The sequence below is a fragment of the Lissotriton vulgaris genome, chromosome 11 (assembly GCF_964263255.1).
Source record: "Lissotriton vulgaris chromosome 11, aLisVul1.2, whole genome shotgun sequence".
NCBI lineage: Eukaryota > Metazoa > Chordata > Amphibia > Caudata > Salamandridae > Lissotriton > Lissotriton vulgaris.
Genome location: NC_141699.1, coordinates 65,134,588 through 65,151,720, shown reverse-complemented (window position 1 = coordinate 65,151,720; position 17,133 = coordinate 65,134,588). Strand labels below are relative to the sequence as shown.

At 42.2% G+C, this 17,133-nt stretch overlaps 1 protein-coding gene across 1 annotated transcript in view; it reads left to right on the top strand.

Moving 5' to 3' along the window:
* ESS2 (ess-2 spliceosome associated protein) overlaps positions 1-7,793 on the top strand; it is a 55,155-nt gene extending 47,362 nt beyond the window's left edge. The window contains exons 8-10 of the mRNA XM_086942706.1: positions 4,329-4,438; positions 4,815-4,930; positions 7,048-7,793. Coding sequence (XP_086798832.1) covers positions 4,329-4,438; positions 4,815-4,930; positions 7,048-7,336 — 515 coding nt within the window. The 3' untranslated portion in view covers positions 7,337-7,793. The remainder of the gene's footprint in view (positions 1-4,328; positions 4,439-4,814; positions 4,931-7,047) is intronic.
* Positions 7,794-17,133: the final 9,340 nt, after the last annotated feature.

The following is a 17,133-nucleotide window of genomic DNA, read 5'->3' as shown; positions in this document are numbered from 1 at the left end:
CATAGTAAGAGTTTCCACATATGTGTTTTTCCCAAGGTTATCTTGGGAGTCTAATATTTTTGTAAATTATTTTCTACATTCTAAGCGACAAGGTTTGTTTTGTTGTTTTTTAAAAAAATGTCAGACTTCCATTGGGACGTAGGTCACATTTTAACATTTGAGAGGGAACTGAGAAGGTAGTTTTAATTTATAAGTTTCAAGCATTTTTTTAGGCATTATTTTTTAATACTTTCAAAACACGTGAAAGTTAATAAAATTAAATGGCGAGTGAGCTGGACTACGAAGAGACGCGATAAAGCTTGTGCGCCCCTGTTCAAATCGCATTGTTAAAAAACGCGAATGCGGATAGAAGTGTATTTCAAACAACAGTAATCAACACGATTTACCGGTCGAAAGGCAAGTAGCATATTCAATGTGACGAGTATGGTGGCGCTTGTGCGTCACAAGAGGTTTCCCATTGTTAATCAAACAAAATGTACAGAGCACAGACTAAATAAATCAGCCCCGTAAAGACGGCTTTTCTCTCAGAGTACGTAAAGCAGGAGCAGGAGGGTAACAGAAACCACAAAAGCACTCAAACTCACTTTTACTTGGAGTTAAATCTCCTTCGTTCCGAAGTGTCTTCAGACGAATGCCATATGTAGCGAAAGTCTCGTAATGAGCTTCTATGCCACCGGCTGATTTATTTAACCCGCATTTTCCGGAAGTGAACCGGAAGCGAAGGCGGTGGTTTTGGTTTTATCAAAAACTCCGATCTTTTAAAAAAAAATAATATTTGTCGATTTTGTTTTTTATTTTGGTCATGATGGTGTTCAGACATGGATTACCGATAATTTGTGTGAAGTTAAAATACATATCGAAGACAGACTTACTATTGTTATCATTAGTAACGGAGGTAGGCTGCCATATTGAGGGGTATTAGGTCTGAGTCAGATCTATATATTTGTACAGTAAACCCGAGAAAAAATCTGGGAAGAATTAAATAGATGAAGCACAAGCTGCAGGTCACATTTTGAGACAAATCCAGCTTGTAATATCAGTGAATTAGACATGCATCATGAGTTCCAAATACCTCAAGGGATCATATATTTTTTTATAGTTCAGATGGAGATCAGATCATAATACTAGTACTTCTCTAACGTTTCTCTGTCTTCAATATCTATTTTAACTTCACACAAATTATTTTTCAATATCTAGGTCATCTTGAGAACCTTGGAAAATAAATAGTATCGGCAGCTCATGTCTGAACATCATCATGACTGCAAAAAGAAACAATCGACAAATTGTATTTTTCAAGTAACATGGGTCCTTATGTACATATATCGATCTGACTCAGATCTAACACCTCTCAATATGGCAGCTTGCCTCCGCTACTAATGATAACAATAGGAAGTCCGCCTTCGATATTTTTTTTTTTCACCCGAGTTATTCTCAATATCCAGGTCATCTTGAGAACCTTGGAAAATAATTAGTATCGGCAATCCATGTCTGAACACCATCATGACCGAAATAAGAAACAATCGACAAATATTATTTTTTTAAAAGATCGGAGTTTTTCGATAAAACCAAAACCACAGCCTTCGCTTCCGGTTCACTTCCGGAAAATGCGAGTTAAATAAATCAGCCAGTGGCATAGAAGCTCATTACGAGACTTTCGCTACATATGGCAAGCGCTTGAAGACACTTCGGAACGAAGGAGATTTAACTCCAAGTAAGTGAGTTTGAGTGCCTTTGTGGTTTCTGTTACCCTCCCGCTCCTGTCCTGATTTAGGTACTCTTAGAGAAAAGCCGTCTTTACGGGGCTGATTTATTTACTCTGTGCTCTGTACATTTTGTTTGATTAACAATGGGAAACCTCTTGTGACGCACAAGCGCCACCATACTCGTCACATTGAATATGATACCTGCCTTTCGACCGGTAAATCGTGTTGATTACTGTTGTTTGAAATACACTTCTATCCGCATTAGTGTTTTTTTAACAATGCGATTTGAACAGGGGCGCACAAGCTCTATCGCGTCTCTTCGTAGTCCAGCTCACTCGCCATTTAATTTTATTACCTTTCACGTGGTTTCAAAGTATTAAAAAATAATGCCTAGAAAATGCTTGAAACTTATAAATTAAAACTACCTTCTCAGTTCCCTCTCAAATGTTAAAATGTGACCTATGTCCCAATAGAAGTCTGATATTTTTTAAAACAACAACAAAACAAACCTGGTCGCTTAGAATGTAGAAAATAATAAAAAAATATTAGACTCCCAAGATAACCTTGAGAAAAACACATATGTGGAAACTCTTACTTTGTTTGTTTTTGTATAAAATTCCATAACATTGTTTTAAGATCCCTTGTGACTATTTATAAAACACTATGAAATTGTATGAAGGATCTAATGATGAGAAACTGTGAATTACTTGTATAAAACAAATGGTAAATGATGCATTTTATCAACAGAACTAAGTTTGAGTAACCACTGATGTTGAGTACACACTATGAAGAAAATTGAAGAAACAAACAGAATGTCTAAATGAAATTGGAATAGGTATTGCTTTTATGAATGCCTTTGTAAATGCTCAAAGCTATTCTTCTGCACTGATACTTCGGGTGTTCTGTATTTCCCTCTTTAAAAAAACCTCATTTTCACTTGTTCTGTAAGGAAATTAGGATTTGCTAAAGCAAAGATGCGTGCATCACTAGGAACTACTGCACAATATTAGATCTATAACATCTGACCACTAATACTGTATGCAAATACCATCTGTCGTTGCTAGCATTTTCACTCCTTCCTTATCACTACCCTCCCGTTTCTTGACAAATAATCAGAAATGATTTGAAATTTCTGAGCTCTATCTAAGAGTTTAGCCCTGACATTCTATTCTAATGTAAATAATGTAAAAATGTAAAAAACCTTTTAAGGATTTCCCCCCCCTTTCACTCACTACCTTGCACTCTTTGGTTCCTTCTCTTTTTCCTGCTCTTTTGGGGTCACGTAAAAAACACATATCAATTTTTCTAACACAACCTTTCCTTCGTTACAGCCTTGAGAAAGTCCTGGCGCCACTCGCCACATAGGGCGAAACACGTGTCGGCTGTTTGTGTTCAAATCTGCATCAATAAAGATTTCCTTTTTGAATTAATCCTAAACTGGAGTACTCTGACATCTGAATGGCACTTTGCATTTAAGGAAACAGGATTCAGCCTCAAACTAATATATTTATAGAAAAGGAATACATACTCTCTTTCTCTTCAAAACAAACAGGGAAAGTGCACCCTTTACATTATGGGGCCCATTATGCTTTGATTGAATTGGTGGAATGAGTTGTAGCCTCTATATACCAACATTTGAGGGGTAATCTTGATCCTTGATTTGTGTTCTTAGCCTTAACAATTCAACTGATCTCACACACAGATAGACTCAGCAGGTAAAAGTGGTGGCCAGCAAGAATATTTCAGCTTCCTGATTTCTACAATTGGATACTAAAGAAATAGGAGTGCAGGGCTTTCTTCAAATGTGAAGACGAAACATTGGGTGCTTACAAAAAAGTATCTCAATACATTTTCAAGTGGTTACTACCATTATTAAGAAGAGTATGGGCCCTTCTAGTCCTTAATCGCATTCTTGGGCAGATGGATTCAGAGACACATTTTTGTGAAGAGGGCAGTCGGGGCCCAAGCTCCTTCCATTAACATGCTCACAAAGATATGGGTCTGCATGTTTGTGGGTCTCAATTCATCTAAAAAAATGTTGTCTGCACCCATAAGAAAGACTTAACTTGTGGAGTGATACTAAATGTAAGGTTCTGTGCAGTATTAATGTAGCAGAACCCAAATTGACACCACATGTCCCAATCTGTGCGCCCATCTGATATGCTGTCAGTCTTTCAAGATGATGAAATATGGAGGCAGATAGCTAGCTGTGTGTTCAAAGCTCCAGACTACAAAGACCCTTAACTCTTACGTGAGATATGAATCCAAATAAAAGAAGTTCAGGACATTTGAATCCAACCAAATTCCATAAATAACAGGGTCATAATCAATGAAAATTGGAAATGCTCACCCTACCTGATGGAACCGTAACTGTCCTCTCTCCTCACAAACTACCAATTTCTCTTCTTGGTTGGTGCTCTGAAGTAACCAAAATACCACATCTAGCACATAACAATATCAAAAAATAAACCAAAGAATAAGGGATTACAAGCTAGGTAATCAGGAGGGATTTGAGGCTTTGATTAGTCCGGATACACCATATCCATTAAGCTTTGGATTTGACCGATTTATGCTCTATTAGAAGAAAATATTTAAGACATGTTAACGTGATTCTCCTTTTTTCAGGTGTTGAAGATTCACCACTTATGACCTGGGGTGAGATTGAGAGCACTCCTTTCCGGTTGGAGGGGTCTGAGACACCTTATGTGGACAAATCACCTGGACCGGCTTTCAAGGTAGGTTATTCCATTTTTTTTTTTTTTTTTTACTGCTTGAGTCTTATTGGTTTTCCTTGTAAGGTAGACTGACCTCATGGACAAAATATCTTCATATGCTTTTCAATTAATGGACCTCGATAGAGGATTTCTTAGTGTAAAAATAGATATATTTAATTCTGTGGCATAACCATACACTGGCACAGTTTCAAAAGCTACTCAATCTGTGCTCATGCAAAGTTGTGGAAAGTTAGAGTAAAGCAGTGTCCTAGCTGATCCAAATAACCGTGGGGATTTCATATGTGCTATTCTGTGTATACCCAAAGAACTGTGTGAAGATGGAAGTGTATTCTACAGGGAGTACTCCAGGATTCATCTTGTCCTCCCTTGCTTTCAGATCCTGGAGCCCGGACGCCGGGAGAGGCTAGGCCTGAAAATGGCCAATGAAGCAGCTGCCAAAAACAGAGCTAAGAAACAAGAGGCTTTAAGACGAGTCACAGAAAATCTGGCCAGGTATATCTTTGCCTCCTTATTAGCAAACCATTGTACTTTTGCTGCAAATGCTTGTTATTTACCAGTGTGGCTGCTGCTCTTAAAAGTAGAACCTTTCATGCATTGATTTAATCTATAATTAGGAACCTTTTTTTATTCCGTTTCCAGACCGGTGCTCCAGGAGCCCACTCCCTCTGAAAGATCTGTTCTGCACGTTCATCCTTTTGTAGAGTGTTGGCCCTGTTGACGCAGTTTCATTAGGTGACAAATTAAACATCTGCATATAATTCTGTTAAATTCTTTTGCGGTTCTAGAGGGGGGAATTAGAGAATATTTCAGATCATTTTTTCCAAAGAACTTGTTAAAGTTCTAGAAGAGTAGCATAAATGACTGTGCTTGTTGCCTATATCTCCTGACTAGAGAGACAGTTGCTTAAGCTGGAAATGGTTACAGATTTTGCAGTTTCCCTCAGGATAGCGACATGTTGTTGTTCTTTGTCCCTGTTGCTTGGAGCTGATTATTATGCATTTTAGCCTTTTTCTGTTGTGTCTGTGCCATTAGATTGTCCACATACAGTGTAACTGTGGTATTTCACTGTTTTGCCTTCCAACTTGAAGTGCAAAACTGTAGCCCAATCTGAAACGCAGGGTGCATTGTGTTGGCGGAACACCACTCCAACAGCTAAAGCACTGTAACATTTTCCCAGTTTTTATGTTAATGCTTTTTTTTTATAACCAATTTTATTGACTTTTGATTGCAACAAAGAATACAGCACCATTTAGAAATACCTTTTAGAAAACAAGACCAAGACACACGCATATCACATTGATATAAAAGATTTGATGTACAGACGGCCAATATCCGCAAACCCCACTTCCAAGCTAGAGATCATATCAGTCCAAATCAGTCTTCTATCACTCCATCCCATTTGCCCCACATTCAGCGAAATTTCTTAGGACAACCCCATGCCACATAAAGAGGCCGTTTCTGTGTGGCACACAAGTCCACCCCCCTGTGTTATGTTAATGCTTTTAATGAAAATACTGTGTTACTCTTGCCGAGTTAGGGTATATATTTGGAGACTTCTTGCAGGAACTGATTTATTTTTATTTCTATTTATGGGGCATTGCTGTCTGTTTTGGGATCAATTATCCCAAAATCTTTTGTTTGTGGGTGAGTGTGCCAAGTAAACGTGTCACTTTTTTTGTACTACATAAGAACTGCAGATGGCTCCCATTTGAGCTCCGAAGAGCTGGAGCTATGTATTTTTTAACTCATGGGCTCACGTTGACAGTGAGACAGATTTTTGAATCTGGTTCTTGACTGCTGGTATGCTCATATGATTTGCAGAATTGAATCTTTCAACTTGCTAGGTACACAGATTCCCCTTTTCGAGAACTTTAGAACGCTGATTCTACTACGTCTGAATGAAGTGCACTGTCCTCTATTGCTGAGTATCCAGTTTCTGCAGCATGATGGAAGAGTTTGATGCCGGAAGAGCTTCTAAAAGCCTCACCCTACCTTGCCCAGTTCTGCTTGTTGTATATTTTCATAATGTTGTAGGGAAATTATCTGACAAACAAAATACTTCTATTACAGAGTCTGCTTGTTGATCTAAAGACACTGATCTACACACTTGGTAGAAAGGGGAACCCTAATCTCTTCATATCCTCTGCTTCCGAATATGCACAGAACCGTATAATTGTTTCTCATTCAGTCTGGTAAAACAGCTACTGCCACCAAAAGGATAGCTTTAACTTTGATATCTCTCTGGATCCGATCTGTTTATCTTCAGTGTTAAAGATATTAGACTGACCACAGATGCCGACAAAATAGTCTGAAGGGTGTGTTGAGGCATGGTGAAATTCTATTACTTACACACCCATGGTTGAGTCATAGTGTTTTACTTTTTTTCAAAAATATTACATACAATTCCGTATCTAACAACAAGATTACCGGTTAATGCAAAGCATTGATTTTTATAGAGGGTATTAAGCTGTAAGTCTGTTATTGCTGGGAACTATCTTGAGCCCTTGTTCTTTGAGTACAATTTACTTACATTTATATGTTTTTGATAGTTATATTGTTTTCTTAATGTGTTATTGTTTGTATTGATTGTTATTTATTTCTACTTTCAGCCTTACCCCAAAAGGACTGAGTCCAGCACTTTCTCCAGCCTTGCAGCGATTGGTCAATAGAACTGCTAGTAAATACACAGATAAAGCACTGCGAGCGAGCTACACCCCATCACCAGCACACCCAGGCACCCCTGGGTCTAAAACACCAGGAGGCAGGCTGCACACACCTACGGTAACACCGTCCCCAAGAAACTCTACTCACAGCCCTGCTGTGGCACAGGATCCAGCATCTATCACCGATAACCTTCTGCAGCTGCCCAAAAGACGGAAAGCATCAGATTTCTTCTGAAGAGAACTGATCTGGACCAGAACTGATGGGTGTAAAGAAGGTCTAGTGCACACGAGTGAAGCACTTGGGTCTGACTTTAAGCCAGAAACCCTGGTCTCTGAGGACCAACAAGGTCTAAGTCCTGGCCAGATGTGTTGGACTAATGGAAGGCTGTCCCGCCGCCTCTCTCTTCACTCTGCTTCAACCGGACAGACTACTGAATCTTTGTTTTATGAAGTTGTGGATGATATGGAGGCGATAAGCAGATGGGAGGAAGGACAAGCCATAGGTAAAACAGGTAGCAGGGTTGATGGAAATCTGTTTTATGAATAATGCGCACATGGTCTACGAGAAGCTGGCTGCTGTGGCAGCACAGGCGGTTGGGCCTATATCTTGTTCTTTGAGTTGCTTTCTATTTCTTTTCGTGAGTGGAAACAGTCTGGAATAAACCGCTGCTTCGGCAAGGAGATTTTTGGAATTTGTTTTGCATTTTCTCTAATTTGGTCATGTTGTTTTCACTAGTTTATTTCCACCAAAGTTAAAAAACTGTGCAAGAAAAAATAAAGATGTACATAAAATATGTGATATGATAAGAGGACCAATGAAACCAAAAGCTAATTTTATGTCTAGTGTAAAGCTTTCACAAGCCTACACTACAATCTGATATATTGCGTAATTTCTCTAAACTGTCCCTTGACTTTACAGCCTCTGAAAGAAACCTGGAGACTGCAAAACAAATGTTTAGAACGGATGAAGTTAGCAAATTTATAAAAGTGCTCCGTAATGCCAAATCAATTCTGTAACCGAAAGTGGGCGCTAAAACTTAATTTGGTGAACTGGAAAAATTGTTTAAAAAAAGAAGTGCATACAAGATTGCTTGGAAGTAAAATCACTTAGACAAAATACAATATTAATTTCAGGATGTCTGGTTGCGGGAAAGCCGAGCTGACCTGACACTAACCCAGTTCTAAAGCGAGTTGATAAAACTGAAACAAATTCATGACCTATTCAAGAAATGGCTACATACAGTCACAAGACTCGGTCATGATGTAAGCCATCAATGGTTGAAGCAGCTCGTTTTCCCCTCTCTTTGAATGTGTATAAGCCCAATACCCATCAGTAGTCCGATATATATCCTTGACAGGGAGCGCAAAGAGGTATCACTGATGTATTAGGAGCCTAATCAAACTACCATCTTTCTAATATAACCCAACCAGGGACTAGAGCGAGTATTTAGAAGCCTCAGCACGTGCCTAATAATTTCCCTCGGTAAAGAAGCATAAGGGTTCGTCCATATAGGCAACATTGAGAGATAAACTGGAGCCCACCTCTTAGCAACAGCTATAAATAGAGATTCCTGCCCAGAGGCACAGACCCAACATCAGGAATTTGTTCTCTGTTGTCTCTAAAGGTCGAATTAATACCACCCCAAATATCTGCACTGTGTTGCACCAGCAACTGTCTCGTCTTAACCTTATCGGTGCTCATGACGAGCTCAGCTCATCATGAGCCACGGTGCCACTCCAACGCTGGAGCCGCACGTGCGGCTCCAACGCTCGCACGTGGGGATAATTTCCCAGCTGTGCTGAGCGTTCAATGAAAAAGGGTGTGGCTGTGACGAGCTCAGCTCGTCATGAGCACACGAGCACCGGGGCGCTGTGCGCGCCTGCCCCTCAGCACAGCGGGTGAATTACCCCCGCGGCGAAGGGGTTATATTTATCAGGGGGAGCATGTGCATATTGCCCTCCCTTCCTGCAAAGGAATGACTCCCACAATGTTGGGAATTGCCCAGAGAGGGGACCAATTTAACTCATCAAAGATGACCTCAAGATATTGGTATTAATCCATTCTTTCTACTGGTTGGCTGTTAATGCAGATTGACTTGAATCTAACAAAGACCCTTCATTTCACATTACTGCCGGATTAGTTAAATTATTGACACGGCCTAAGGATACTACATATCTTTAAACTAGGCGTTATAAACCACTGTAGGTTTTGGATAGAAGGACTGCATCATTGCCATATAAAAGCAGAGGGAGCATTTTACCCCTGCCCAGGGGCCACACACTCCACCAGCAGCTCCAACTCCAGCTAGCTGATTAATGCAGAAATGTTTCTGTTATTTCGTTTAATGGGTGTGTTGTATGCTGACTTCCAGCCTTCAGTTTGCTGACACCTTTGAAGGCTAACCTTATTTCATGATATTGCTGTACTCGTAAGTAAAGCTGCTAGTTGCTTTTAATATCTGGTTTCAGATAATAGCCATTTCTATCTCCTGGTGATTAGTGGCCAATTTGGAATCATCTATGTATTTCACCTCTTTAGTTTTGGTATCTGCCCATGTGGGATCCTATGCTGTAGATGACATTTGGCAAGTCTCCCATTACTATCAACTTTCCTAAACACCTAATTTAGTGACATCATTTTTTTTTTTTTTACAAAGGTCTAGACTTATGTTGAATTTGCTGTGAGTGATCTGCCCTCGCCTAATACCATTGAAGATACTCTTGACTAAATTAGCTTTGCCCATTAAACAAACAGCCTCATATAACCAACTCGATCACACCATAAAGCTGTGCACAGTGGTCCTCTCTACAGGTAGAAGCTAATGTGCCTTTATGACTGCTTTTAGAAAGAATACTATGAGAGGCTGTTTGTTGAGTGCTTATGAAACACATACTAATAAGTCGAACTCAAAAAAACTATTAAAACATACAAATTCTGCATGCAACCCAACCTAAAAAGATATTTTGTCTCCTAGACAAAATAGGATCTTTGAGTATCTTGACAATAGTCATACTTCCTGTATGCCTTAAACTTTAACATGCTGTTTCTTTGAGGTGCAAGCTATTCCCCTATAGGTACACGCCATGTCACCTGCCCCATAAAGATCATGATTACAGATAATCCCACATTTAATGAACTCTCATCTTTGCAGTGTTAGTCATCCATCCACAAGTTAATCGCTGATCTGCTGGTTAGCCTGTGATCACCACTAGATCCACCTCCACACATAGAAGCACTCTAGAACAGCCACCTATACACAAAGCCCTGATTACAATTTAGAGTATTTCCTTAGGTTAAGGGGTTACTTGGGCGAGGCTTTACTTAAGGGACAGTCTTATGCATGGGAAAGATGGAGCAAGCAGCGAGGCACAGCGGTGCCCGGGACGTGGGGTGTCTTGAGCAACACTGGGAAATCATTAGATGGGTGGGGACGGCAGGGCTTCCAAGTGTGTAGAACCCAGAGATGTTCTTAATAATAACTTGTATTTGTATGGTATTCATACCCCACTCCTGACGTTTCTAAGTGTTGTACATAACTGCTGTTGTCATTAACTCAATTTATGGTACACAACTGACTGACCTCGAACGATGGAAGGCTGAGTTGCTTAACACCTCCAGAATTTCCCAGGGACAAGTGGATAGCTCATTGCACTATAAGGCTTGCTTTTAAAAGCCCTACAAGCCCACATCTCCTGACCGAATGAATGGGCTTCTGCAGTAGATGCTTAGTAGATGTAGCTGTGCAAGCAAGGAGCTTGTTATTCCAGTTCATTGGCCCTCTGATTAATGGTCAAAGGTCAGGGAAGTGCTGTGGACACAAGGCCTTTGTTGCATGTTCAGTTACAGGTGTGAAATTCATATTGGATCAAGACTCGCTCTCTGAGAGCAATTTAGTAGTAGGGAGGAAGACCAACAAATAATTTTGGTAAGGCCAAAGGATATGTTAATAATGGAGAAAAGCCTGTGGACCAAGAGCTACAGGCTCACCATGATGCAGACCTTATCTTCCTCCACTTCTGGCCCTCTCTAAGCTTCAACTTGCGAGTAAATTTCACTGCGAATGAGAATGAGAAAAACACAGCACCAGGCGACTCATGCCGAGGCAGACCGATTGCAGGGAACTTTCTCAACCAATCTTGCATCACTTTTGGGTAAATCATTTTGTCTGCAGAGTATTTGTGTTCCCAAAGACCTGCCTGGCACTCATTTTTGACACGCACATGCCTGGACAATGCCCCAAATACTGCCATAGTTGAGTGAGCCCTTACACCAGATAGAGGTAGAGCTCTATGCAAAGTGTGACCATGGGCGATCCATGACCTTATCCATCGGGTAATGGTAGGTTTAGCAGCGGGTCAGAGGGCATCCCTGTCAGCAACGTCACAAAAAGCTGATCAGGGGAACACCGGTCCCTAGTTTTGTCCAGATAAAAGCATAAGGTGTGCATGATGTTAAGACTGTGTACAGGGGGTGAAATGTCCTGGAAACAATCTTTGTGGTTTCCTTAACAAATCCATTAAGGTCAACAGTTAAGATGCCAAGTGGACTCTTCCTGCCTTCCTCGTTTACAATGATAAAGCATTTAAATGTGGTGGCTGTGGAAGATGGCGCACACTACCACAGTAAACGAAAATGACACACAATTGGACAGTTATTTTTCTGAAAGCATCTATAAGCATCTGGTGCACTAAAAGGAGGAAAAGCCACCAAGTCTCCCTCTGCTGGAAGAATTCCAAACGTCAAAGAAAAAAATCTTGGAGCAGCCAACATTTTATTGTTGAGATCGTGGTTTCAACACATTCTGTTTCAAATTAAATAGAAAAAAAATTGGCGGCATACATACTACTACTTGGGAGCACACTACCCGTAGATAGAATAGTACGAGTAACCTACAAGGTCTATGACTTCACACATGTTAGTGGGACGACTTAAGAGATCACTTTTATGGATTTTTCTATCTAATTTGACATAGAATATGTACGACTAGCCCTGATGAAGTCTGATGCTACTGTTACAGCACTAGACGATACACGTGCTGGCATAATTGGCGAAATAGATAAATTACATATGTTGAAACCAAGATCTCAGCATGCACAACCCTGAAAGCAGCAGTAAGACCACCACAGCTTTTGCTTGCGGTCATTCAGGTTTTGGGGTGGGGTATGCTTTCATGTTCACCTATAGGTAATCTTAGTACCCCAAAAGTGTATGGCAGATGTAGTGATACGTTATTGCTGCATTTCCCAGTAATGTAATGCCATTACCCAGAACTTGTTGTCCTCTAGCCTCTTATAAAGAAAAGTGTGGATTAGTATGTTTATATGCACTCCTTTATATCCACACCAACAATTATTTTTAGCACATTCTGGAGAACTTATGGTCGTCCTTATACATCTGGTTAGTAAATCCAGTTCTCAAAGCTAAAAGAAATGTAATCTATTTTGTTGTGGTGCATAACATGCAAAACTGCTGTAGTGTTGAAAATACTAATTGTTATTAACAAACTTGTGTGGATTAGTACTAGTTCCATCTCTGTTTTTACAGCTGGGCAGAGCCTTGGCGGTGGCCTGCTCCATTGAATAAAGATATTTGTGTTTTCACCACCCCAATGCAATGCAGTCCACAGCAAGCCACCTTTCTGCTTCAATTAGAAGAAGGACTTTAGATGCACTGCTCTGTAACGTAATGGAGTACAGAAACCACAATTGCACTGCACCAGTGGTGGTTTTCAACATTTTAAAATGTAGCACCAGGGTTAGTTATCCAGTAAGTGTGTGCTCATACTGAAAACCTACAAAGGTATAAGGACACATGCACGTTTTTAGGTCTCGCCTGTCGATGCGCATGCGCATCGAGCAAGCGAGACTATTGCGAGTTATCCACTCTTTATCCACACTGCAAGGAATCGTGGCGATTCCTTGCAGTGCACGATAAATTTAAGCTCAATGCGCATGCGCATTGAGCTTAAATGCGCGTGCACATGCCCCCAGCCGCCTACTCTCTCTCTCAGCCTTCCCACAACTCCGCCCCCTCACTACTTGATTGCACGGCCGCTAGGCCGTGCCTCTCCTACTCTCCTCCCCCTCCTCCTCTCCTCCCATCTGGGACTTCTCATTTACAACATGCGGCGGAGTAGTGAAATGAGTGGTAATCGGTGCCGTTCACCTAAGATAAAATAACGCTTTCAAGTTTTTATTTTGCACGAAAAATTCTCTAGTCAGACAGCCCCAAAACAAGTTTTTCACCACTGGACACAACCTTGAATGCCGCTCGAGATTCATCTCGAAAACATACGTTTCCTTGTGTAGATTTCACAAACACCGTGATTGATTCCCCTTCAGAAGACTTCTCCTCCCCCCTCCTCCTCTCCTCCCCTGCCTGCCTGCCGTGTCGCACCTCTCCCCTCTCCGCCCCCTCCCCTTCCCGCCGTGTCGCATTTCTCCTCCCCCCTCCCCTCTCTTCCCTCCGGCTTGTTTGTTGATTTGACCCGCTCCGCCCCCTCCCCTTCCCGCCGTCTTTGAGTCTCTGGTGAAATAACTTTTTTATCAAGAAGAAGAAACAGCAGTTTTTCCCTTCACCCAGAGCCTACTCAGTGCCAAGTCTTTGTTATTATCGCGGCAATGTTGCATTTGATGAGTAACATGCAAGATACTTTTAAATAGAATTACATCAGCAAGCTTTGCTTTCATTTTCGTGTTTCAGTGCTGGCGTTATGTTTTTTGAGCTTGAATTTAACATGTAAGAGACTTTTAAATAGAATTACATCATCAAGCTTTCGTGTTATAGTGCTGGCGTTCTGTTTTTTTGGGCGCGCTGAAAGCTTGCATTTTATAAGTAACATGTAAGAAACTTTTGAACCGATCTTGTAGCTTGCATTTTCGGAAAGTAGTTTTACGACATGCAAACATGCGAGAGGCAAGATAGTGTCATCAGGAGCTATTTATTCTTCAATACAAGTGCAAAAGTAAGATGCAAGAGACTATTAAATAAAATTACAGCAGCAATCTCGACCATTAGACTTCTGTATCACTGCTGCTTCTTTAGCTTAGCATTCCGTGAGCGCAAGCTTCTATTAGAGAACCGAAGTCCCGCCCTATGACAGTTTCCTGCAAAAAGCACGCGCATGCATTGATTTAAAGCACGTTTGTTTAGTTGAAGGAAACAGGTATGTTAGTTACTTTTTTTCTCTGTACTCGCAATCTAAATAAATGTTTTTACAGCGCTTTTACTCATCTGGTGTTTGCCGAAGTATAAGCACGTGCATGCTTTGTTTTAAAACGCGTTTGTTTAGCTTAAGGAACAAGTTTATTAGTTAGTTTTTCTCCTGTACTCGCAATCTAAAGGGACGCTTTTACAGCACTTTTACTCATGTGGTCTTTGACAAAGTGTCAGTGCAGCTTCTATTATGTGCCTCTAACATTTATGAGCAAGCACACGCATCTGAAACCTTTTATGACAATGCAGTGTCGCATTTCTCCTCCCCCCTCCCCTCTCTTCCCTCCGGCTTCTTTTTTTTTGTTTATTTTACCCGCCGTGTCTCCGATCCTTTCAGATACACAAAGAGCAGCGTATTATCTCTGGCCTCACTTCCTAGCGTCCGTGTGTGCTCACTGTTCAGCTCTGGTATACGGGGGCCCGAGCAGCGGCCCGCACCACGTCCTCTGCTGTGCTCTGTTAGTAAGGGGATCCTCCCCAAAGTGTGTACTCGCTGCCTCTGCCCCTCCCCAAGTGTCGAGGCTGCTGAGTCCAGTCCAAAGGCGCCACGATTTCTCTCCGGCCTGTAAGCTCCCTCATGCAACTCAGGTGAGCCATGACCTTCGGTCATCTAGCCCGGTGGCCTCACATGCTGCCATTCGCTCCAAGATAGCAGAACGGGGATTAGACAGAGGCGGAGGTGCAACACAATAGGACTGCACTGCACCAGGCTACCATCCTGGGAGAGCCAGCCTGAAGCAGGACGTCGCCGCCAGTGCGCTCCTTCGTTGGATATGGCCACCGCTGGGTCTGCTCAGGCTGTTTTGCCGCTGCATAGAGTTTTCTCGCCAGATGCCAGCAGTCAGTCCCTCACCCTCAACCCCTCACCCTCAACCCCTCACCCCCTCACCCTCAACCCCTCACCCTCAACCCCTCACCCTCAACCCCTCACCCTCAACCCCTCACCCTCAACCCCTCACCCTCAACCCCTCACCCTCACTCACCCTCACTCACCCTCACTCACCCTCAACCCCTCACCCTCACCCACACCCACCCTCACTCACACTCACTCACCCTCACTCACCCTCACCCTCACTCACCCTCACCCTCACTCACCCTCACCCTCACTCACCCTCAACCCCTCACCTCACTCACCCTCAACCCCTCACTCACTCACCCTCACTCACCCTCACTCACCCTCAACCCCTCACCTCACTCACCCTCACTCACCCTCACTCACCCTCACTCACCCTCAACCCCTCACTCACTCACGCTCAACCCCTCACTCACTCACCCTCAACCCCTCACTCACTCACTCTCACTCACCCTCACTCACCATCACCCTCACTCACCATCACCCTCACTCACCCTCAACCCCTCACTCACCCTCACTCACCCTCACTCACCCTCACTCACCCTCAACCCCTCACCTCACTCACCCTCACTCACCCTCACTCACCCTCAACCCCTCACCTCACTCACCCTCACTCACCCTCACTCACCCTCACTCACCCTCAACCCCTCACCTCACTCACCTCACTCACCCTCACTCACCCTCACTCACCCTCACTCACCCTCACTCACCCTCACTCACCCTCACTCACCCTCACTCACCCTCACTCACCCTCAACCCCTCACCCTCACTCACCCTCACTCACCCTCACTCACCCTCACCCTCAACCCCTCACCTCACTCACCCTCAACCCCTCACCCACCCTCAACCCCTCACCCTCACTCACCCTCAACCCCTCACCCTCACTCACCCTCAACCCCTCACCCTCAACCCCTCACTCACCCTCACCACCTCAGCCTCACCCTCACTCACCCTCAACCCCTCACCCTCACTCACCCTCACTCACCCTCAACCCCTCACCCTCACTCACCCTCACTCACCCTCAACCTCATGCTAAAGATTTACAAAAAAACCCATAAACAATTCTAAAAGCACTAACTCTAATGCTGCGAGACCTATTGCATTTCTAATGCTTGTTTAAATGATTGTAAAATGTATGGCTAACTTGAATACATTTATTTCGCAGGTGCTCAAAATTACACTTCTTACTTTAGGCTTTTATGTTTGTAACTGTCAATAGAACAAGAGAATGCACCCTGCCTTTTGGTATAAGGGCCCTAACTAGAGGGTCCCGAATTGATATAAGAAGGGGTGATTAGCCTGGGAGTTGGCACTGCGCGCTACACACACAAGGTCAGACCAGAAAAACTCAACAGAGCATAGTCAAAATATATTATTTTATTTTCTTTAAATATATATTTTTTCCTTTTTAGAATAAAGATATCAAAAACATATAAAAAAGTGGAGCAGTACTTTCAATCTACATGATGCAGTGGAAACATAACAAGGACGCTGGCTGCTGTGGCAGCACAGGCGGTTGGGCCTATATCTTGTTCTTTGAGTTGCTTTCTATTTCTTTTCGTGAGTGGAAACAGTCTGGAATAAACCGCTGCTTCGGCAAGGAGATTTTTGGAATTTGTTTTGCATTTTCTCTAATTTGGTCATGTTGTTTTCACTAGTTTATTTCCACCAAAGTTAAAAAACTGTGCAAGAAAAAATAAAGATGTACATAAAATATGTGATATGATAAGAGGACCAATGAAACCAAAAGCTAATTTTATGTCTAGTGTAAAGCTTTCACAAGCCTACACTACAATCTGATATATTGCGTAATTTCTCTAAACTGTCCCTTGACTTTACAGCCTCTGAAAGAAACCTGGAGACTGCAAAACAAATGTTTAGAACGGATGAAGTTAGCAAATTTATAAAAGTGCTCCGTAATGCCAAATCAATTCTGTAACCGAAAGTGGGCGCTAAAACTTAA